At 44.1% G+C, this 23,073-nt stretch overlaps 1 protein-coding gene across 5 annotated transcripts in view; it reads right to left on the reverse strand.

Moving 5' to 3' along the window:
* Positions 1-23,073, reverse strand: part of LOC127596509 (diacylglycerol kinase zeta-like) — an 81,025-nt gene that overhangs the window by 41,204 nt on the left and 16,748 nt on the right. For 2 of the 5 annotated variants that reach the window (XM_052059160.1, XM_052059158.1), the window contains exons 1-14: positions 17,602-17,751; positions 10,363-11,503; positions 7,985-8,096; positions 7,814-7,909; positions 5,342-5,419; positions 3,624-3,680; positions 3,421-3,489; positions 3,282-3,353; positions 3,065-3,181; positions 1,773-1,844; positions 1,000-1,098; positions 827-909; positions 698-758; positions 420-533 (exon numbers count right to left, since the gene is read on the reverse strand). In XM_052059160.1, the coding sequence (XP_051915120.1) occupies positions 420-533; positions 698-758; positions 827-909; positions 1,000-1,098; positions 1,773-1,844; positions 3,065-3,181; positions 3,282-3,353; positions 3,421-3,489; positions 3,624-3,680; positions 5,342-5,419; positions 7,814-7,909; positions 7,985-8,096; positions 10,363-11,327 (1,995 nt within the window). In that variant the 5' untranslated portion in view covers positions 11,328-11,503; positions 17,602-17,751. Of the gene's footprint in view, positions 1-419; positions 534-697; positions 759-826; positions 910-999; positions 1,099-1,772; positions 1,845-3,064; positions 3,182-3,281; positions 3,354-3,420; positions 3,490-3,623; positions 3,681-5,341; positions 5,420-7,813; positions 7,910-7,984; positions 8,097-10,362; positions 11,504-17,601; positions 17,752-21,354; positions 22,410-23,073 lie in introns of those variants that run through there. The other 3 variants (XM_052059159.1, XM_052059161.1, XM_052059163.1) reach the window with 3 other exon arrangements.

Genomic DNA, 23,073 nt, shown 5'->3' on the forward strand with positions numbered 1-23,073 from the left:
CGGACTGGCATAATAATGTGTTCCATGCGTCTAAACACGACTTTCTGATTCATATTGCATCTGTGGAATACAAGCTAAGCAGGAAAATCCACCCATATTCAGTCTTCTCGGAGGCGGCCGTTTTGCCGCATTGTGTCAAACGAAAATGACCTCACGGTTGCTCAGGGGCTCAGGTAACAGGGAAGGCTCACCTGTTTCCTGAAGCTGAACCATGAATGGCCAAGATAAGATAAGAAAAGATAAGAAAACCTTTAATTTGTCCCACTGCAAAGCAGCTGAATCAACACTTTATTTTAATCTGTCTTTTTCTTTCCCCCCCCCCCACACAAGTATCTCTGTACTTGTACTACTTTGTATCAACTCTGTCCTTCTGTGCTAATCCAGAATTTATTCTCGGCACATGTGCTCTTCGGACTCACCCCTCCCCAGTTGAGAGTCCTGGCAAGGTCATTTCCTGTCCCAAGTGGTAACACTGCAACGGGAGGTTGAGGATTTAACCCAAGTTCATCGATGCAAGACAGGATCCACCCAACCTGGTTTTTGCAAGCACACAATACACACACGCGCGGGAGAGTCAAAAATATTTGGATGAGCAGTAAAACGGATTACAGCAATGCAAACTACAACCATAATAAACACACAGGACATTTTTAGTTACCGGTAGTGTGTGATTTGTACATTTCCTTGAGGTACTCACCGTTCCATCCCCTCCACAGGCCAGAATCCTTTGGTTATGAACTTTCCGGTACAACTCCAAGCTAGACGTTTTCAACCGAGTTAGTGGTAAATCATAAGAGCGTAGGTGATTACTTCTGTGAATAGTTACCCCTCACTGGGTCCTCCCTGGCTCAGGTCAAAAACCTGCCTTGGGTTCAGATACCACATGAAAGACTGAAGGATTTTTGCCCCCTGTCAGACGTGTATAAAATAAAATAAATATAAGACTTTAAAAAAAAAAAAGGGCTGGATTCAGCCAAATCCCGAATCTCCTTGAAATACCTGGTTTCCTCCACTTTTGGGGTTGACAAACACCACCAGGGGTTTCATCAACGGGGAAGGAATGGGCCGGATGATGAAGGGCTTGCACTGTCGTACCTCCTGTGAATAAACAAAACAATACAGATAATAATAACAAATCCCTCAGAAATTGTGCGGAATTGAGAGAGGTCATCACTGACAAATCTGACAAACCACGTGCCTGCGGAGACGTGAGTCGTGTTTTTAGTGCGTATTCACGGTCCAAATTCATCAATTTCTCTTATTTTTACAGGTAACCAATCATTGATTAAAACTCATCTATTTGCTGTTTCTCTCATATAAAAATACTAGCTGGTTCGCCGCCCTCCGGGCGGCTCATCAACTAGTTCCTGCGGAAGGCTGGTAAGGTGGGCCTTGGGCCCACAAAAGTGTTGTTGCTTGGTTCAACTTTTTGTTCATCTTCATTGCTTATCGCGAAAATAAAGAGATGTTTAGCTCTACTAAATAACTAACAATTTCATTGCAATGCTTGTGGGTAGACAACATTTTTTCGCTAAGATGCCCGCGCGATCGTAGCGAGCCACTGCCTGAGCGGCGCAGTGGCGGCGCGCAGTGGCGGCGCGGTGAAGTCGGTACGTTTTGAAAAGGGACAGACGGAAGGACAGACCGCGTGCGGGACGACGCGCAATATATATATAGAAGATAAGGTGAGCTCTTGTGAAGCAAACCCATCATTGTTAGAAAGCAGAAAATGTTTGCACGGGAAAACGTCAAGGATCATGCTGCTCATGTACCTCAGCTCCTTTTTTACTGCTTTTTCTCTTGAAGGATGTCCTTTTTTTCTTCTTACTTGACTTCATTGATGCCTGATTGAAAGCAGAGCCTAGGTCAAAGACGCTGTGCAAAAATCTTTACCAGGTGAGACTCTATTAACAACTAATGGAACATGAGCAATATCAAAAAGTACATTAAAAAATAAATAAATATAAATAACGGGGCAAATGTGGCTGTATCATCGTTGTCTGTAGAGTGATTAAACATGACACATTGTTACACACTCCTGACTGCCGACCATGTTTTAAAATTTGAAGTTTTAGCCTGCACAAGTTTGAAAACACTGCCGACACAGATACAGATACAGTTGTTGTAAAATATCCATCCATCCATCCATCTTCCGAACCGCTTGATCCTCACTAGGGTCGCTGGAGCCTATCCCAGCTGTCTCCGGGCAGTAGGCGGGGGACACCCTGAATCGGTTGCCAGCCAATCGCAGGGCACACAGAGACGAACAACCATTCACACTCACACTCACACCTAGGGACAATTTAGAGTGTTCAATCAGCCTGCCATGCATATTTTTGGAATGTGGGAGGAAACCGGAGCACCCGGAGAAAACCCACGCAGGTCCGGGGAGAACATGCAAACTCCACACAGGGAGGTCGGAGCTGGAATCGAACCCGGTACCTCTGCACTGTGAAGCCGACGTGCTAACCACTGGACTACCGGGCCGCCCTGTTGTAAAATATAAATATATTATATATATTTATATATACGGGCTATATAAATGAAGATAGAATTGCATTGTACATACCCACTTTCAAATGTTTTTTTTTTTGTAATAATATTGAGACGACGAGAATTATTGACAATTATTGACATTTTTCCCCATGATGTAACCTTAACAGAAAAATATGAAGCAACTAAGAGGTTTAGAATTCACCAATCACATTCAAACTCAACTACAACAGTTGTGCAACTGTGACAATTTCCATGATCTGCCCCCCCCCCCCCCCCCCCTATTAAACCCAACGTGGACCATGGACAGAAACGGATAAATGCATTTCAATGAATGGCCTGCACAGCATCATGTCATCAAAATGTACAAGTACATCCATGCTGATTGCTTTTGAGGTCATGGCTCGGTGTGTGCCGATACATTTGTTCATGCACTATAGAGGCAAAAAGCCTTGAGGTGATTGAAGCAACTGGAGTGGTGTAGCTCCGTACATTTCTATCAGTAGCACCTGACACATGATGCGAACCACCACGGGCTCATTTTTGTCAACGAGCCATCCACAAGGCCTACCTGGCAACGTCGAACTCGAATGATCCAAGAGGGTGGAACTATGAGGGCAGCGTGAGCTCCTATTGGACAAACCTCGCCGATTTGGTGTATCATGAAACAGGACACCTTGTTGTGAAACTAAAAAAAAAAGAAAAAAAAAGCCAAGTACATTTCCTTATGAGAAAAAAAACATTTTGAGACTGCCATTTTATGACATTAACATTGTAGACGTGCTCACCGCCTGTTTGCACCACGAACAGCTAATGGCAACAATTTCCTTACTGTGGAAAGCAAACTTCTGCTGAAAGCCCTGAAGAAAACAATACTTTTTAAATGTGAAGGCTTAAAAAAAAAAAACAAAAAAAATCACCACCCACCTTGCCACATTGTTTACATTTTCCCTCTTGTTTTCTTCGATGCACCCAGTGATGCCGTACAATGTTGGGCTGGAAAGCACAATGGACCAGAGTTCATTTTCAAACCAAATAGTCTTTCTTATGCTTACAAAAAGGACGTTAGCTGTCAGTTATCAGTTTTTGTTATCTCTGTTCGCACCACTTCACACCTTTGCAGAACTCACCTCTCGAGTGGTTTTGAAACTCGAGTCCCTGAATGATGGCTTGCATCTGAAGTTGATCTAGAAGAGAGTTGAGGAGGACTTCAGATGTGAACAATGTATTGTATAATTCTTTACACAGCCACAGTAATATATATTAGAAATAATATTACTACATAAGAGTTTTTCAGTGAGACATATAGGCAGACGCAATAAATGGTCACAATTTGGTAGGCCTGCACAAACCACAGATCTAAAATTTGGCATTCACCAAGGTTATAGTAAATTTCCACCATTTTTAAAAAAAGTTATGCTGAAAAATGAGTCTGAAATTACATAAAATGGCTTTAGGATCATCGTTGGGTGGCATATATACAGTTTAAACCAGGTGTGCCAAACTCATTTCAAATTGTGGGCCACATACGGCCTCGGTCGATGTCAAGTGGGCCAGACGATTAAAATTATACCATACAGTGAAACTCCTCTAGAACGAAACCTACATGGACGAAAATACCCCCTAGTGTGAAAAAAATCTTCCTGCATTAACACCATTCCCACTTTCCTGTCCCCCGTACAACGGAAAGAAAAAAAACCTTGTTGCATTATACGAAATCTTTTTCTCTGCTCTTGCCTCGTGACGAGATTCACTACAACGAAGTGTAATCCAACAGCGACCTCTACTGCTTCGTTCGGAAACGGCAACAACAACCACCACACTGGTTTGTACATGTGCAGTAGTCCAGGAAGTATTTGTTATTTTTAATTTCAGACGCAGCAAGAATGTTGCATTTCTAAAATTGCTTCAAAAAGGACCTTTGGATATCAAGCAGCGAGGACAAGAAGAACTCTGACGCTGGAAGAGAAGGTAAAAGTGATCAAATGAAAGACTGAGGAAACAAAATAAAATACAGTACATTATCCAAGAAATTGATGTAAGTGAAAGTGAATGCTGATCGTAAATTTCGCAATTTCTTTCCCTTTTTTTCTTTCTACACTGACTATATGAAGTGTCAAATTAGTGTATGCTCATACTTATGCACTATTGGAAGAAAAATAAAGAGTACCTGTACACATTGGTTTGTGTGTGTGTGTGTGTGTGTGTACATCTGAGATCAAATTTGCTACAATAAAAAACTCCCTGTTGTGAAAAATGTCTTGCTGCAAACATGATTTCGTTGTAGAGGAGTTTCACTGTACTCTGCTATAAATAACCAAAATAATATGTCTTTCCTTTGTTTGGTCTAAAGAAGCACAAGAACATTAGGAAAATGTTGAAATTTAATGAACACATCTTTTACAAAACATTTCATGAAGCACCTTACATTTCCTTTGACAAATGTGCATTTTATATGTGTGTCCCCTAGCGGATATTCCATGAATTGCAGCTTATTAAAAATATTCATTCTGTGTCTTTTTTGCATTTTTTCACTTTTAAATTATCCTGCGGGCCTGATCGAACCTCATTGGGGGCCGGTTCCAGCCCGTGGGCCGTATGATTGACACTCCCCTGGTTTAAAGTATTAATAAACTAACAAACAAACAATCATTAACATCTTTGGGGGGGGGGATTGTCAGTGACTTGCCATTGTACTTGCTGTTTGCAACAGGGCTTGGGCCCCATTCCTGTACCAAGAATTCTACCCGCGTGGGTTTGTGCGAGTGCCTAGTGGTAAGCTGGTACATACACAGGCGAGACGCCTACTAAGACCAACTCTGGACCAGAACAAGCAAACTTAAATTACCTTCTCCAGTTGTTCCATACAGATTGTGTGGACAACTATTTTGCAGGCAGCACACTTTCTCCGGGTGACTGACTTTTGCTGTGGAGAATAAGAACAGAAAAAATAAGGTGGGGTGTTTTTTGTTTTTCTTTTTAATGCCCAGTGTCAAGTCACCTTTCACTATACGATGGCATCATATTGCCAAGAAAAATATAACCCGTAACACAGTCCTGGTTCTGATAAAGGTCAAACAAATCTTAATGCCGCTTGCATGATGATACAGCTTGATATAAAGGAGTATTGAAACGGAAAGCAAACCGATATTTCAGTTCGACTGAAAAGCAGCTGGCCAAAGACTTCATATTGAGTTGAAAATCCTTCGCTTGGTGGTCAGTGACATGTATTGATTTGTACATTCGCCTGATGTGAGTCTGCAAAGGTTCAGTTCCCACTCGGTGACAGAGTGAATGGGAGTATGAATGGTTTGCTCGTCCCCATACGTGCCGTGCAACTTAATGGCAACCGTTCCAGCTACGATAGGCAGCAGCGCCCCATGACACGGAACAAATGGGATTGAAAATGGATAGATGGATAGTTGTATCAAGCCTGTAAGCCAGGGGTGTCCAAACTTTTTGCCAAGGGGGCCAGATTTTATGTGGTAAAATGTCGGGGGGCCGACCTTGGCTGACATTCTTTACATTGAACAACAATATTGTTCAACAAATTTTAGTAAGCCAGTCTGTTTCACATTTCCATTTTAATTTTAATTTCAACAATCTTAAGAATTTCTTTTGGTTCAATTGAAACGGGTATATCACATGCAACTGCTTATTCACTTGACTTTTTCTTAAACAGAAGTCTCCTGAGTGCAAATTGATTGATTTGAAACATAAAATGTATCACCATGACTTTTCAATAGTCACAAAACCTTTGACTCGAACAACAGGGAAATGAACAAGCAATACACATATCCACAGCTGCAAGGATCATTTGAAATATGACATATCAGTCAATATAAACACGGAGTGATGTCTTGTTAACTCGTGAGTGATGCCCTCTAGTGTCTAAATGCTATTACTCATTTAGTGAATGCTATTACTCATTTAGCCACTAGAGGGAAGCAGTACTCTATGAAACATCACTCCCGAGTCTACGAGACCTCAGTCAATGCAACACGTGTTCCATTGCGACCAACCTGCGGGCCAGACGGCACTGATTTTATGACGGGGGCCGAGGGCCGGATGAAATTCGACCGCGGGCCGGATTTGGCCCGCGGGCCGGACTTTGGACATGCCTGCTGTAAGCTTTTCTGATTGCTTTTGCAGCCGTTCACCGCAGCTTCTTTCAATTGTTGTTTGTTTTCGGTGGGCTCCTTTCTTTGATCTTCTCTTGAGCAGGTAAAATCGTGTTTTAAGTCTGGTTATTTCTTGGCCAGTCTAAAACCTTCACCTTGCTGCGGGGGAATGATTTAATAGTTTTCGCAATGTGCTGTGAATCAGCAACTTGCTACATGCAAATTCTGTCGACTTGTGACGAGTTCCAACTGAATAAAGTTCATTCTCTCTTATTGACAATTGAACTTGTTGGTTCCTTTTTTTTTTTTTAGGTTGTTATCGAACTGACATGATGAAAGACTTCCGCCAAACATGTCAGGTAAATAAGTAAAAAAAAAATGACTAAGACAAAGGAACCAACCATGTTTCAACAGAAGTCTTTCATCATGTCAGTTCAATAACAACCTAAAAAAAAAAAAAAAAACCTGTCCGAGATAAAGGAACCAACAAGTTCAATTCTGACTCGTTGCTTTTCCTACCTGTCTGACTGGACTTCGCCGGAGATGAATGCGTCTGTCCCAGAACAATCAATAGAAGCTCAGATCATGAAATTAGTTTCACTGTGTTTCACATTTGTGCTCGTCTGTTTGAGGTCAGGACAGCATGGGAGGCGGCGGCTTTACACATCCGAGTTTGCAAGTTCTCCCCGTGCCTGCGTGGGTTTTTTCCGGGTACTGCGCTTGCATCCCACATTCCAAAAACATGCATGGCAGGTTAATGAAACACTCTAAATTGTCCCGCGGTGCGAGTGTGAGCGCGAATGTGCCCTGTGATTGTCTTTGTGTGCCCTGCGATTGGCTGGCAACCAGTTCAGGGTTTCCCCCCGGAGATCCAAATGAAAACAAAAGGAAGTAAAAAGACGAAATTTGTATCTGATCTGCAATCCTCACCATTCGTTATTTATGTCCAACTTTAAGTTTTTGGAGTCGACAGCTAGGATAAAGCTGTCACCGTTCCGCATTCATTCACTGTCCACTCTGTTTTAACAGTGTGCATGGGAGGAATGGAGAGAAGGGGTAGCGATGAAGACACAGACAGAAAGCCACATTAATCGATGTGGACGCGGCGGCAAGTCAGATGGGGAGGAATTGCCATGCAGAAAATGGATGTCTAGACAGCGTGTGATTGTTATGACAGGATAATAACATGTAATACTGACCAGTGCTCTTGCAATACAGTGTTGTTCTCCCACATAACAGTAGTCTCCAGACACATTCGTCTCGAACCAGATATGATCTCCATGCTGAGCAGACTCCTAGTAAGACAAAGCAACGTATTTATTTATTTAGAGAGAGAGATTTGGATACAATACATTGGTCCTCTTACTTACAGTCCAGTCAACAGTGCTGCGGATAATCGCTTCTGGTTCTGCTCGATTTAATGATGATGATGTACCGGGCTGACCGGGCAGATGGTGCAGGCCAGATTTTGCTATTGCTTTTCTGGAAACAGAAAATTAGAGGTGTCAACATCAAACCTGCTGCCATATTTTTCTACTGGACAATACAAGATCATGCATCAAATCGCGCACTGCAATTTTTTTTTTACTGGAACAAGTTAGCATGGAGCAGAAGTACTTTACCTTCTCAGTTATTTGGAGTTGCTAAAGCAACAAGCACTAATCTAATATAGTCAATGGAATTGTGAAAACAAAAAAATCCACACAAATTTATAGGGGGTGGCGCAAGAACCCATTTTGCCTGGAAGAAAATTTATTTTCAACGTTTGTTTCAATATGACAGCAACGGAACATCCGCCCACCAGAATGATTCACCAACGTACTAAATGGACAACAAGCACTTGACAGTTAACTCGGCCTTAGTGGGGGGGGGTCGGCATTCTCTGAGAAAAAGTATAGTCAGACAGGGTTCGTCACTATATTCAAAATTTCCTTCATCTTCAACAAAGCCACTTATCAGTTTTTTCCTTTCCTGGTGGTTCTCTGAGTCTTAAAATATACCCCAGACAGCCCCTTTCGAGTTATTGAGGAGGAAACGGAACAATGCTGTAAAGTATGATAAACATCTGGTGCGTGCGCGCATGTGACGTGAATCAATTCTGGGAAGTACTTATTTGGCGTTCTTTTTCAATGGCCAATTACTGCTTGCTTTCGGGTTTTCTCGCTTGTTACTAAAACGTCCGTATGCCTTACTTTCCGCCATGATAGCTTTCTAATAAATTCCTGAGCTAGCAAGGTGCTGCCCGCGGCGGCAAATAGAGACCCACGCTCGACTTTCGATGACGCTACGTCACGGCTCTTGCTTCCAAGTGGACCGACGAAATATCAAGTCTGTCTGCGTGCTTCGCTGCCACGGCGTCTCGGACAGAAAGTTCCGGCGAGCTATTAGAAGTTTGATTTAATGCCAATTTCCTTCTAACCACCGCAGGTACACTTATACTTTTTCTTTCAGAATAACGTGATCTTACGGCCCATCAACGATATATGGCAAGCCTTAGTGACAAGCGCTACGATTCTCAAAAGGAGACATATTTGATGCCGCTGAATCTTTAATTCATTCGCCAGCGGCCAGGCCACCCATCATCACTCGGCATCGTCAGTGCGTCATTATTTCAAGCCGATCGCGTCCGTCGGTTGTCAGTCTGTCGTTGTTATTTTAGTTGTCTGCTTCCGTCACCGCAAATTTACAGTTTCCACTAGAGGTAAAAAAAATAAATAAAACTGTTTAAAAGGTTTACAGCAGAAGTGGGCGTGTCAGTAAATTTCACCGGGCCGGTCTGTCATCATCAATCGATCAGTCTGTTATCGTAATTTTTATCACGCTTCTGCAATACGGGACAATGTCATTGCGGTCTGTGTGACCCGATGACCTAGGTTGGTTATTAAGAAGCGAATGCGCAAACAACGGGCGGCCCGGTAGTCCAGTGGTTAGCACGTCGGCTTCACAGTGCAGAGGTACCGGGTTCGATTCCAGCTCCGGCCTCCCTGTGTGGAGTTTGCATGTTCTCCCCGGGCCTGCGTGGGTTTTCTCCGGGTGCTCCGGTTTCCTCCCACGTTCCAAAAACATGCGTGGCAGGCTGATTGAACACTCTAAATTGTCCCTAGGTGTGAGTGTGAGTGCGAATGGTTGGCAACCAATTCGGGGTGTCCCCCGCCTACTGCCCGGAGACAGCTGGGATAGGCTCCAGTACCCCCTAGTGAGGATCAAGCGGTTAGGAAGATGAATGAATGAATGAATGCGCAAACAACCACCCTCTCAGGTTCTCGCTCGAGAACCAAAATGTTAAAAATAAGTACGCTGGCATATACTAAATCGAAGTCTCTTCCTTCCTAACCGCTTGATCCTCACTAGGGTCGCGGGGGGTGCTGGAGCCCATCCCAGCTGTCTCCGGGCAGTAGGCGGGGGACACCCTGAATCGGTTGCCAGCCAATCGCAGGGCACACATCGACGAACAACCATCCACGCCCACATTCACACCTAGGGACAATTTAGAACGTCCAATCAGCCTGCCATGCATGTTTTTGGAATGTGGGAGGAAACCGGAGCACCCGGAGAAAGCCCACGCAGGCCCGGGGAGAACATGCAAACTCCACACAGGGAGGCCGGAGCTGGAATGGAACCCGGTACCTCTGCACTGTGAAGCCGACGTGCTAACCACTGGTCTACCGGGCCGCCCTAAATCGAAGTACGACATTGAATGTATCACAGTGTGTCAGAATGGGTGTTTGTGAGAGACTTTATTACATACGATAGGAAGTTCTCCCATGTTTCCAGATATGGATCATAGTATGTCAACCCCTCCGATCCCCCGGGAGGTGAAGAGCAGCTTTTAGGGAGTGCAGGTTCACAAAGGAGCGCCTCGAGATCCGACTTCAGATCGTCGGAAGTCCGAAGCAGGCTATTGAGAGCTTGAGTACTTTGACTTGACCTTCGATGATGATAGCGCCCATAAAGCCCATAAAGCGTTTCGCTGTTCCGATAGACGGACTCAGCTGGGAGGAGATGGGAGGAGTTCCGTCTTAGACAGCGCGGAGGTCGGAGGAAGGGTCGGGGTTTAATGCGCTTTCTCGTAATCGCTTGGGCTGCGAGCGCCGGAGATCCGGACCTGCCATCTTCTTCGCCGCTCGCCGTTTTTACCCCCCGCTCGCCTCGCTCATCATCCGACCCGGAACAGGAACAAAGCGAGACGGCAGATTCTTCCTCTTGCTTTTCATTCCCGCCGCTGCCCATCTGGACGACGCTTGCGAGTAACATGGATGAACCGAGCAAATGAGGTTCGATGGACTTTTCATTGACGGGGCGAGAGTATCGCACGGCCATTCTTCGCCGCCCGCCGGAGAAGGCAGCGGAACAGCGCCGAGCGTTACGTTTGTATTGAGATGGTCTCCGGTCTCTTCGAATTGACATATCGGGTCTCTCGGTTCCGGATTCTTCCGCCGATTCGCTCGAGTCGGTACGAGCCACATCTTTGACGGACTGTCGCCTCTGTCCACTGGCCACCAAAACGCCAACGCTGGGCCGCCTCTGATAGGGAAGCAATGGCAAGCCGCTCGAGGAGCGCCTGCTTTCCAGCAGCGCCGCCGACGGCAGGCCGACGCTAGAACGCCTCCGCGCTTTGCTGACCAGGACTGCGGGTCCGGGTTGACATACGGCGATCGGGTATTTCTGTCTCTTGTTCCATCGATGGAAATGACGCTGGAAGAAGAAATCCATGCTGCTCCGGATGTAAGATCTGCTCGATCATAGTCGTGCCCTCGTCGTCTCCGGTCCTCTATGACGCAGCTTTGAGTTGACGGGTCGATTATCAGAGCAGATGACCCAAGACGGGGAGCCAAAGAAGGAAGACGGACGGTCACCCACTCGTCCACCTCCCGGGGAAACGAGCTGCTCTGCAAATCAAACAGTTCTGTAAATTTGCATAGAGCACGAGTTCAAAAGAGCTCATTACGTCTACTGATACTAGGCATGAGATGCAGCCCCCGGCGTTGAATTTAATGACTTCATACCAAGCAGAGAGTCGATTGCAATTCAACACGTCAAACGTAGTGTTGAATTGCGCAAGCTGCCATTTAAAAGGGGAATCCGTGGGTCTGCGATGCAGTGCTGCGTGGGGGGGTTCAAAGTAGGATGCATGTGTTGAATATGTTCCATCTCGACGCAGTATTTAGAGAAACGTGCGGTGTCATAACAACATGAGAGGTTGGGAGCTTTTGTGCCGCTGGAAACACAGTAATCAAGTGCTACTTTACATTCAGTCGGTGCGGTGGGCAAAAAAAAAAAACAAAAAAAACACGTGCAGGTGCACATGATTGTTCCCTCCACCAAGGAGGACGATGTGTTTTTAACCCTCGTAGTCCACCGTTTGCGATAAATGCAAAATTATGTCTTTGAATCAAAAGCAAAGGCATTCGGAAAAACGCGAGAGAGCTGAAACGTAAGGGAGGGTTCTAAAATGGCCGAAATTTCATGACGTCACCGGCTGATAATTCTCAGGCATTGCAGCAATAATAAAAAAAGGTTTTGATTCCGTAATCTTCACAATTGACATATTTTGCACAATAGAGACCCATTATAATTCATATTTTTGAATGCATCGTAAACCTAATGTGTAAACATGCATTTCACGCGATTTTTTACGTCAATCGCTTTGTTTTCGCTTGGACAAACGTATGCATGCCACATTGTTGGGTTGAGGTCATTCCAATTTTGCAACTTTAGGTGGCGTCAGAGGATCGCAAATGAGTTTGCCTTTTTGCAGGAGGCTTCAAACCAACGCATTTTACATGAACACGTCCGGTCGGGATTGTTAGTAGGGCTTGGTTGGGACCTCCAGACACAATTTTTTTTCCCTTTTGCAAAAAATAAAGAATAAAAAATCCCAAAGAACTAATAAATACTATATATGTATGGATAGCACAGATGCCTCTGAACATTTTGAGTGTTTGAAAAAAAAATGTTTGTATAACACAAAATACATCATTACAAAAATTGTAAAATGCGTAACTTAAGGCCTTTTGAATTTGGAGCACACAAGGGTTAAACAGGAAATTAGTAAATGTTCCAAAATACATTTTAAAAATATCCCCTCGCATCCTTGCCATCATATCGATCTGATATGCTTTTATCATATGAACCCTCACTGTTTTTTTAACACAACATAAATCATTTCCAAAATTGTAAAACACGTAACTTAAGGGGTTTTTTGTTTCGAAGGACGTAAGGGTTAATCAGTGTTTGCGCGTTAGTAGCAGGATTGAGCCCAAACAACTTTTGCAAAACATTGACGATGTTATCGTCAGTCATCGCTTCAGTTTGGTTGCGATTGTTGCAAAATATTACATTCATAATCAAAGGTCAAAAACGCCGGGGATCATCTTTCCACTGCAATTCCTTTGTGTGGTTTCACTCCTCACCAACACAAAGTTAATGGAGGCGTGGTCATGGGTAGCACTAAATGTTAGGGATAAATGACTTGCTGGATGAAATTGAAGTCGTAACGAGAAATACGCTCTAACTTATTGAACTTCATTTGAACTTTTGAATGAACATGACTCACCGTTCCGGTTTTCCTTTGCATTTTGAACAACTTGCCGTCGTCTAACAAGGAGCCAAAAGGCAAATTTCACAACAGCTGCCTGGACCGCGAAGGGACTAATGAATTTCCTGGTGCAAATAGAATTGGTATTTAAACAGTCTCCCTTCGTCACGTTGTTTACATTTTGACATGGCGAGAACAAGACGACACCCATCGACCGATCGGGAGGACGCCGCCAGTGCGAGGCTTCAAACTGGATGTTCTCCAAGCAAAGTGCTCACCGAGCTTAACTCATTCACTCCCAAAGACGTTTTTAAACGTCTTTTCAGACTTGGTCCAGAATTGGCTGGTATTGAATAAGTTATTGAGTAGTATTAGTAATAAGAGTATTGTGGTGTAAATCTGCAGCTTGCAACAGAGATACAGGGAGACTGTAAGAGTCACAGAAAGGCACAGAAGTGTATCGTCGTCGGAAATGTATCGATCGATTCGTGGATCAAAGACCTGTTGTGAATTTTGCCCTTCATCTATTTGTTCAAAGGGGTGTTTCCAAACAGGGCTTACAGGTGGTTCGGGGGAAATATTTGGTATTTTGTTTCCATGACGACAAGGAAATAGTCTCAGTCATTCCATAAGCCCGTCAATAAAATGGTATGCGTGCGCTACAACTTGTTTCTCGAGGGAGATAATTGTTTCGATCCTGATCATTAAAAGTTTAACTGCCCGTTTAAAGGGGATTTAAGCAAATAGGTTTTTTTTTGTGGTCAATGTTGAGTTATATATGACAAAAGCATGTTTATTCGTTATTATGATGTAATAGATTTACATGACATATGTAGTGTCAAACCAACATACTTTTTTGGGGGGGTTCTTTTTTGTCTGCTTAATGCCTGACGATGTTAAAAATAAGGAGACAAAAGAAAATGTGTTTCATATCATCAGCAGATGTGTTACGTTCTATTTTTTTTGAGAGGCGTGCGTGCTCATGATATGACGAAGGGGTTTGGCAGTGCACCAGACCAAAAAAAAATAATAATAACTCCAACAAACAACACTGTGTTAGAGAACAGCAACTTGCGCAAAAAGACCGCAAACACTAAAATAGACATCAAAAACATCTCGAGAAGCTCAAATGAGTTTGCATTTTTAGATGAATTGTTCATTCATTCATCTTCCGTACCGCTTGATCCTCACTAGGGTCGCGGGGGGTGCTGGAGCCTATCCCAGCTGTCTCCGGGCAGTAGGCGGGGGACACCCTGAATCGGTTGCCAGCCAATCGCAGGGCACACAGAGACGAACAACCATCCATGCCACACTCACACCTAGGGACAATTTAGAGTGTTCAACCAGCCTGCCACGCATGTTTTTGGAATGTGGGAGGAAACCGGAGCACCCGGAGAAAACCCACGCAGGCCCGGGGAGAACATGCAAACTCCACACAGGAAGGCCGGAGCTGGAATCGAACCCGGTACCTCTGCACTGTGAAGCCGACGTGCTAACCACTGGACTACCGGGCCGCCCTAGATGAATTGTGAAAAGCCCAATATCGCTAGCTGGTTGTTCCAATTCCAATAGAAAACCAAATCCACAGCCGGGACCGGGACAACAGTTCTGTTGAACCTTTTCAAGCACCTTGTAACATGATAGCTCGATCAACCGTCCACTGCAGTAACCCGCCGTCCCTGAAAGTTTTAAATTAGTTTATAAACACTGGTTGAGCACTGACAAATATTTTTGTGTCAAGCCGAAATATTGATATTGGCAGACAATCTGCCTCGGTCATCTTCTGATCTCTGTTCGTTCTCATTCGAGCCGGCTGTGCGCATCTTGTGTGTCGTGTGTGTGTGCCTCTCGCGTTTTGCTATTATGCAACATCTGTTTCCGGAGAGTTATAATCCCCCCCCCCCACTATGATTGGGAGATGAGCGAGCTGCCAGATGCAACGACTCTTCAATATATGATCCACCTGAGTTTGTATATCAACACATCTTGGAATTGAAGCAACAGAAGCAGATTGCGTGGCGGGTAAATGTCAAAGTCAAAGGTATTTAATAACGTTTTTCCTGGAGGCCTTTTTATTTTATTTTTTTTTTAATGACTGATTGTCTTTGGTTACATCCTGGCTTAGCTCTCACAGGACATGGTGGTGGTTAACTTGGCTCCATAATACTGACCATCCTGGGAACATTTGATGGCCAGTGAGTAGCGCACACTGCAGGAGGCTCATATTATTTATCAGGCAAAATCCGTCTACGGGAACATAATGTTCATGTTGCTAATTGAAACAAGGAAAGACCATTTCAAACATCAGAACTAGAAATGTCCTCCGAAATGCCTTCTATGCGCAGTCAAAAAAGTCAAATAAATTATTATTTTGCGCAATGAAACACTTTTTTTCTCTCCCTCCTCCCCCAAATGTTGCTGCTGTAGACTGCAAATTCCCCCAGTGTGGGACAAATAAAGCTTATCTTAAAAAACGTATTCACATCACAAATTCTGTACCAGTAGGAGAAAAGGAATGAGCATTTAATAATATGAATACTTATACGTGCTACATGAATAAACTTGCCTCACCTCAGTCTGGGGTTGGCTCCTCACTTTGGGATGTAGAAAAGTGAGGAGCCAGTCATTCTATTGGATTGTTTGGGGGGGGGGGGGCTGCTTAGAGAGCAGGAATGCTCCAAGATGGCCGAATGGAGGAAAACACCTCTTTGGGAGTGTTTTGGGGGTGAAAAATGAGCATTTTAACACGACTCAAAAGGTCCATCCATCCATTTTCCGAACCCCTTAATCCTCACTAGAGTCGCGGGGGGTGCTGGAGCCTATCCCAGCTGTCTTCGGGCAGTAGGCGGGGGACACCCTGAATCGGTTGCCAGCCAATCACAGGGCACACAGAGACGAACAACCATCCACGCTCACACTCACACCTAGGGACAATTTAGAGTGTTCATACAGCCTGCCATGCATGTTTTTGGAATGTGGGGGGAAACCGGAGCACCCGGAGAAAACCCACGCAGGCCCGGGGAGAACATGCAAACTCCACACAGGGAGTTCCACAGCTGGAATCGAACCCGGTACCTCTGCACTGAGAAGCCGACGTGCTAACCACTGGGCTACCGGGCCGCCCTCAAAAGGTCCATTCTTCCTATTTTGATTGGACGATTTGTGCGGTGGTGTGACAGCGATGGCTGCTGTTGCTCGCGTGATCCCCCCACCCCAATATATTCAAGTTGAACATTTTCCCTGTGTTCGACGCGCACCCGCTAGCCTAATCACGGCATTCTGATTCATAGTCCGTTTGTGGAATACGAATTAGGCAGCAAAGTGCACTTTGTTTTTTTCATTCAACTCACGGCGCTGCCATTTTGGCCGTGGACTCCCCCCGCTTGCCGTCGAGCGAAAATGACATCACAATGCCCAAGGGCTCGGGTAACGCCAGTTTTCTCGGTTTGCTCATGTGACGTTGGCAACTTATCTGTCCAATGAGCAACCATCAGCAGGGCTACCAGCGCTGACATCATGGAAAGGGCTGACGTTTGACAAGAACGTGAATGTGTGTGTGTACACTTTCCAGAGCTGCTGTTGAGTTAAATATTTACATGAAAAATAGTGCTGCGTGATGCAAATACACCGAGAGTCTTTCCATAACAACCGCCAAGGTTCCAGTGGGAGAGCACGACATGTTTTTAATGACGGTTGCATTGGTCCGAAACGGGTTCAAGGGCTGACATAAGTGACTGAGGGGGCACTTTTACCCCCCCCCCATGCATAATAACAAGTGTCTTTTTGGACAAAATGGAGGCTCTTGCTACAAGCCTTGACTAACATACGAGTCATGCAAGCCGACGTGGAGCGTGCATCTCGTCAGAGGTGTGTTGGTGACCACCGACCAACCCCAAGTGTCTGCGTCACTCACGCATCACCCAGAAGACTTTCCAAAGCAACTTTTGAAATATTGATGCAGCAAACTGGAGTTCAAGAATTGGCGCTCATATTTTATTAATCCACAACGCTTACTCCTTTTTCGTGGGTGACACCGAGAGGACGAGTCAATCGGACTGCCGCTCTCTACATTTTCCGAGGTCTGGAACAACAGCTGTGCTCGTTCTAACAGTTTTTAACTTCTGATTTGGTCTGAAAAATAAATCTCGCAGTGTCCCTAAATTAATGATTCCATTCACTCACACTAGAGCGACAGATCAGATGACGAGAGGAAATTAAGTATAAACTCAACACGTTGTGGCTTGAGTGTTTTTGTTGCCCGACAAGGTTTTTTTTTGAGGACCTCCAACGCAATCCGAATGAAAAACAAGCGTAACAATTAGGTAGAACACCACACACAGCACTGCATCAGCCCCGCTATCACGGAATCGCACCAAGTTGATGTCTCCACAATAATACCATTCATGCTACTTACTATTCATTTAAAACGTAAGTAAATAAAATACAAACCTGTGAATTCCGAAGTAAACTATCCAGCCATGCGTGCTCTCCTATATACTCTCACTAAGGCTTCCTGTGTAAGTGACAGGGAAACAAAAGCTCAACAAGCAAAAGAGCGCGAAGGAGGAAGAGAGAGAGAGAAAGAGAGAGGGGGGGGTGTGGCCAGGAGACAGAGCATGAGAGCCTCAACATGGGACAAAAATAAACCATGTACTGTACTTCCTTGACGCGCAACAAGACTTTCCTCATATACGGGACAGCAAACACAATCAACTTGAAATATCATCAAAAAGAAGGGTAGTGTCACGTTTCGCGTGATGGTAGTTGTAGGACCCCAAAAAGCAGGGAGGAGCAGGGTGGATTGACCAAAATGTATTTAATAAAAAAAAAAAAATACACACAGGAGTACAATGGAAAAAAACACGAACTCGAAGTACTCAAAAAAAATGCCTAGAAATCACGAGGAACAAACAAAACTAAGTGTCACATTGCCTGGTGGTGGTGGACCCCAAAAAGCAGGCAGGAGAGAGGAGCAGGGTGTATTTGAAGAAGTGTATTGATAAAACACAGAAAACTAAATCCTAAGCAAACAAACTCCAAAGTAGCAAACAAAAATCATGACTGAAGATAAAACAGAACAACCAAAACATGACTCAAACAGACATGACAGTAGCAAAGCAACAATGACCCGACACTGAGTGTGCGGGCAAGAGTCCTTTTATAGGCCTGATTACCTATGGCCAACAGGTGTGCAGCTGCCAGGGGAGCTCCACAGTGCCACCTGTTGGTCCCCAAACCGAATCGTGACACTAAGACAGGAAACAAAACATGACAGGAGCACACGTATGCTCACATACTCACAATGGCCCAACAAAGACAGGCAGAAACTCCAGGAACTAAATACAAGCTAAGTGACGAGACAACGAGAAACACCTGGACAACACACAAAGGGTTGAGGGAGCTAATTGGTTACACACAAGGAACACTGATAACGAGAACAGGTGGCGAAAAAAAGGGCACATGAGGAATCAAAACCGAACATAACCAGATGGAAACATAACATGTATTGCACAATAGCGCAATAATGTGTTCAATATTTCCTAAAAAAAAGTAAGCCATGTGGGGAGGGGGGGGACTATTTCCAACAGGAAATTCCATTAATGGGAGTGATAAATCGCAATTGTTATGCACACTAATTCATTATGACAAGTGCTGGGAGAAACACACTCGTGTTTTCCCATCTTTAGACCAACGCTTGGCAAACTTGAAAACGAATGACATTTTTCAGAAAAGGTTCCACTTCACACTGCAAACCAGCGGTGGTCTGTGACATCACGTCAGACTTCTGTAACTGGGTTCACTCGCCCTGAGTTCAGCCAGCTTCAGAGATTCATTTGTTATTGTGTTTCTGAGGAGAACTTGGTCTTTCAAACTGATAAAAATAAATGATAATAATACAAAATGCGATCGACAATACCTGTTGTTCATCACCAAATCGATGGGTGGTATGTTTGCGTGTGTACTACTGCCCTCTAGTGGCCAAAAGATGGAGCGACACAAAACTCATTCTATTATCATGATGCTTACTGTAAATCTAATTTTTTACTCGACTCAACTCAACAGTATTTATAGAGCACTTTCAAACAGCCATCGCTGCATACAAAGTGCTGTACATGGAGCAATTAACATATACAACAAACAGTAAAGCAAATCGGTTACAAAGACGGTAGGAAGCACCGAACAGCAAAACCAAGAACATATCTACCGGTAAGTCATGCCGAGTCAAATAGCAAAGAATACAAGTGAGTTAAAGATGGGCAGCGAGGAGGCTTGCCGAATGTTCAGTGGGAGGTCATTCCAGAGAGGGACCAGCAACAGAAAAGGCTCGATCCCCTCTGAGCCTCAGTTTAGTTCTTGGTACTTCTAATAATGTCCGGTCCGCAGACCTGAGGCGCCGGGGCAGGTGTGCAGGGGCGGATGAGCTCAGAGAGGTAAAGTGGCGTGAGGTCATTTAGAGATTTGAAAACAAATAAGAGGATCTTGAAAATAGCTCTAAAATGAATGGGGAGCCAGTGAAGGGATTCAATTTAATTTACAAATGTACAGTGCTATTTTTTTTTGTATTCATTTCTCCCTCCACCAATTTTGCTGCTGTAGACTGCAAATGCCCCCAGTGTGGGACAAATAAAGGTTATCTTATCTTTATCTCACTTAGGAAAGATGGCTGACAAATTCAACTTGTCAACCAATGCGTTACATCAAAGCAAGCCATTCATTCATTCATTCATCTTCCAAGCCGCTTGATCCTCACTAGGGTCGCAGGGGTGCTGGAGCCTATCCCTGCTGTCTTCGGGCAGTAGGCGGGGGACACCCTGAATCGGTTGCCAGCCAATCGCAGAGACGAACAACCATCCACGCCACCACTAAAACCCAATTAGGGACAATTTAGAGCGTTCAATCAGCCTGTCACGCATGTTTTTGGAATGTGGGAGGAAACCGGAGCACCCGGAGAAAACCCACGCAGACCGGTCAGAACATGCAAACTCCGCACAGGGAGGCCGGAGCTGGAATCGAACCCGGTACCTCTGCACTGTGAAGCCGACGTGCTAACCATTTTATTCTGCCCGACTCAAACGTGTCTGTACTTGCGATCAGCCTCCAACAATTATAAGAGAACTTTGTCCTCAGTCAAAAAATAGTGTGCTGACACATTTCACACTGTATTTAGCAATTTTATTTTATTTTTTGGCGTGCAAGACTGGTCTTCTTTGAACAAAACTTCTGACCAAGGCAAAATCAATCATACACACTATTATCGTTCAGAGATTTGTGTGGCAAAATACAAATAATCTGGAACCGTTCTGCATTTTGAGTCTTTGGTGAACCTAACGTAGATGTTTGAGGATATGGAAAGCCCAGAGAAAATCACTGCGAGCACGGTGAAAGGACGCAAAGCCCTAACAGCTGAGATTCGATATGCTGGCAGGTAACCACTCAAAGCAATGTTGTCGACACAAAACACAACCGCCATTGGCATGACAACTACGAGGCCTTTCAACTTTTGGGGATCGTGTGCCGTCTGTGACTTGTGAAAATGTGAACGTTATAGGAGTGGAAAATTTGTCAGCGGGGTATGTTGAAACAAGGTTTGGCTGTCGTCATACGACTGTTTCCACTCATACAGCGGAGTGAATCACGGCTAGTTCAAAAAAAAAAAAAAAATTTAGTGAGTCAATGTGTGAATGAAATGCGATCACTATGTAAACTGGGCGCCTTGTTCAAGGTGTCAAATTTCTACATTTACTTTCTCTCTTATCTGTTCGGAATAGTTATCTTTAGTTTGTAGAGTTGGGTAATCATTTTTAGGTGTTGAGAAGAAATCGGAACAGTGGAACCAAATTTCTACTATTCTCGCAAATTTGAACATTTTGGGTGTGCAATCCAAATGCCCGTATTTGTAACTTTATTTACACATATAATTGTGACTTAAAGGTTTTGCTGACTCTTCACAACCACTGTGATCGGTTAAAAAGCACACGATTACAAAACTTGAGCAAACTGCAAATTTGGTTCTGCCTGATGCTTTGCAAAACATGTACTTGTAAACATGTACCAGCATAGCATTTCCTTTCATTATGATTTTTTACGGGTCTGATACACTCCACATGAGTTTGACGACGAGTCCAGATCTTTTTTTTTGAACCAATGTCACCACCTACTGTCCACAAACGGAATCACACTTGTAGCCTATCTGGCTCTTACCTTCTTGTGAAGAGTTTGAGTCCAGTGAATGATTTGGAGCAACCGAAGAGCATCTCATTTTCTTCCTCCAGACAGTTTGGAGCTTGGCTGGGGGTGGAGGGGGCATTAGGGGAGCAGGTGCGTCGTGAAGAAGTTGATGAGCTGGAACCTGATCCCCCATCTTGATCATCTTTGAATAATTCCTCTCCATCGCTTGCATTTTCCTCGAGAAAATAATCGTGCGGGTTCATCCCTGCGACTAACATCTGCTCGATGTTGATATCCATCTCGGATACTTTTCAGAAGTTCTGTGCTTAAAAGTTTAGGCCTGCCTCATTTTGACCTGTGAATCTTTAAAGGCTTGTGGAATGTTCTTGTTCAAGCTCAGAGAACCGATATCATTCAAGAATAATGATGAAGCTTCAAATGTCTCCAGTGGTACACAATACACAACTAAAATGTTTGGCAGTTGTGATTCGATGACTTTTCAAAAGCATAACATACAACCTGCTGACAAATATTTGCTGGTATACGCGTTTGTCTTAACACCAACTAGACAGTGTTCACCCAATATAAACGTAAAGATGACTATTACAACGTTATTACCGGCGTTTAAGGGACTCAAAAGACTTCAAATATGGCTACCCTACAAAGGCTACAAAGTCAATAATCCACGAGCCAAAGGTCATGAAACAAGGCACACAAGGTGTGTGTGCGTGTTGCGAGATTAGTGTTGACTTAATCCTTGCTCACATTCCTCTCCAACTCGGTAGTTTTTGCAGAGCCTCACTCTCGTGTCACTTCATGTCTCACTTGTCAGTCCTCCACTGAGGCTTCTTCGTCCTCCATTTCTGACTTCTACAAGTTCACACTTTTCTCCTTCCGTCTTCCTCCTCATTTTCGCTGTTTAGACTCCACGAACGTAACGTCGACACGCACGAGTACGCGCAAAATGCATGCCAGACTCACGCAAAACAAGCACAGGCGCGCCGCGCGCGCGCACATAAAACGACACATTCACACACCCGCCGTGATTCTCTCCAGCCTGCCCGGCTCAAAACACGGAAGTGGCTTAGAACAACGATCCCGCGGTCAGGTCCTAACTTTTAGCTGCCCTGTCACATGCCTAAACAAAAAGAACTTCCAACACCCACCGCCAACTTCTCATAGATTATTACAGCACATACAAACAAAGAATAAAAAACACAAACCAAACTTTTAGCTGCCCTGTCACATGCCTAAACAAAAAAAACTTCCAACACCCACCGCCAACTTCTCATAGTTTATTATAGCACATACAAAAAAAAGAATAAAAAACACAAACCAAACTTTTAGATGCCCTGTCACATGCCTAAACAAAAAACTTCCAATACCCACCGCCAACCTCTCATAGTTTATTATAGCACATACAAAAAAAGAATAAAAAACACAAACCAACCTACCAATCTCGAGATATTACATAGACAAAGCTATAATATGTTATGTAGCATGTTATTTATCAGAATCAGAGCTGGTATAGGCTCCAGCATGCCCGCGACCCTTGTTAATGCAATCATTAATTACTATTGCTTATTACTTAACATTTATGCGTGTGACCCTATTATCGCTACACAACAAATATACATTAGATAGAAAACATAACAGTGACACAGATGGTAAACCAATAGTTATATTTACACTGTTGTTTCATACAAGTGTTATCACAGTTATTGACAAATTTCCTGTTTTGTGTCTAAATGT

This window comes from Hippocampus zosterae, chromosome 2 (genome assembly GCF_025434085.1).
Source record: "Hippocampus zosterae strain Florida chromosome 2, ASM2543408v3, whole genome shotgun sequence".
NCBI classification, from domain to species: Eukaryota; Metazoa; Chordata; class Actinopteri; order Syngnathiformes; family Syngnathidae; genus Hippocampus; species Hippocampus zosterae.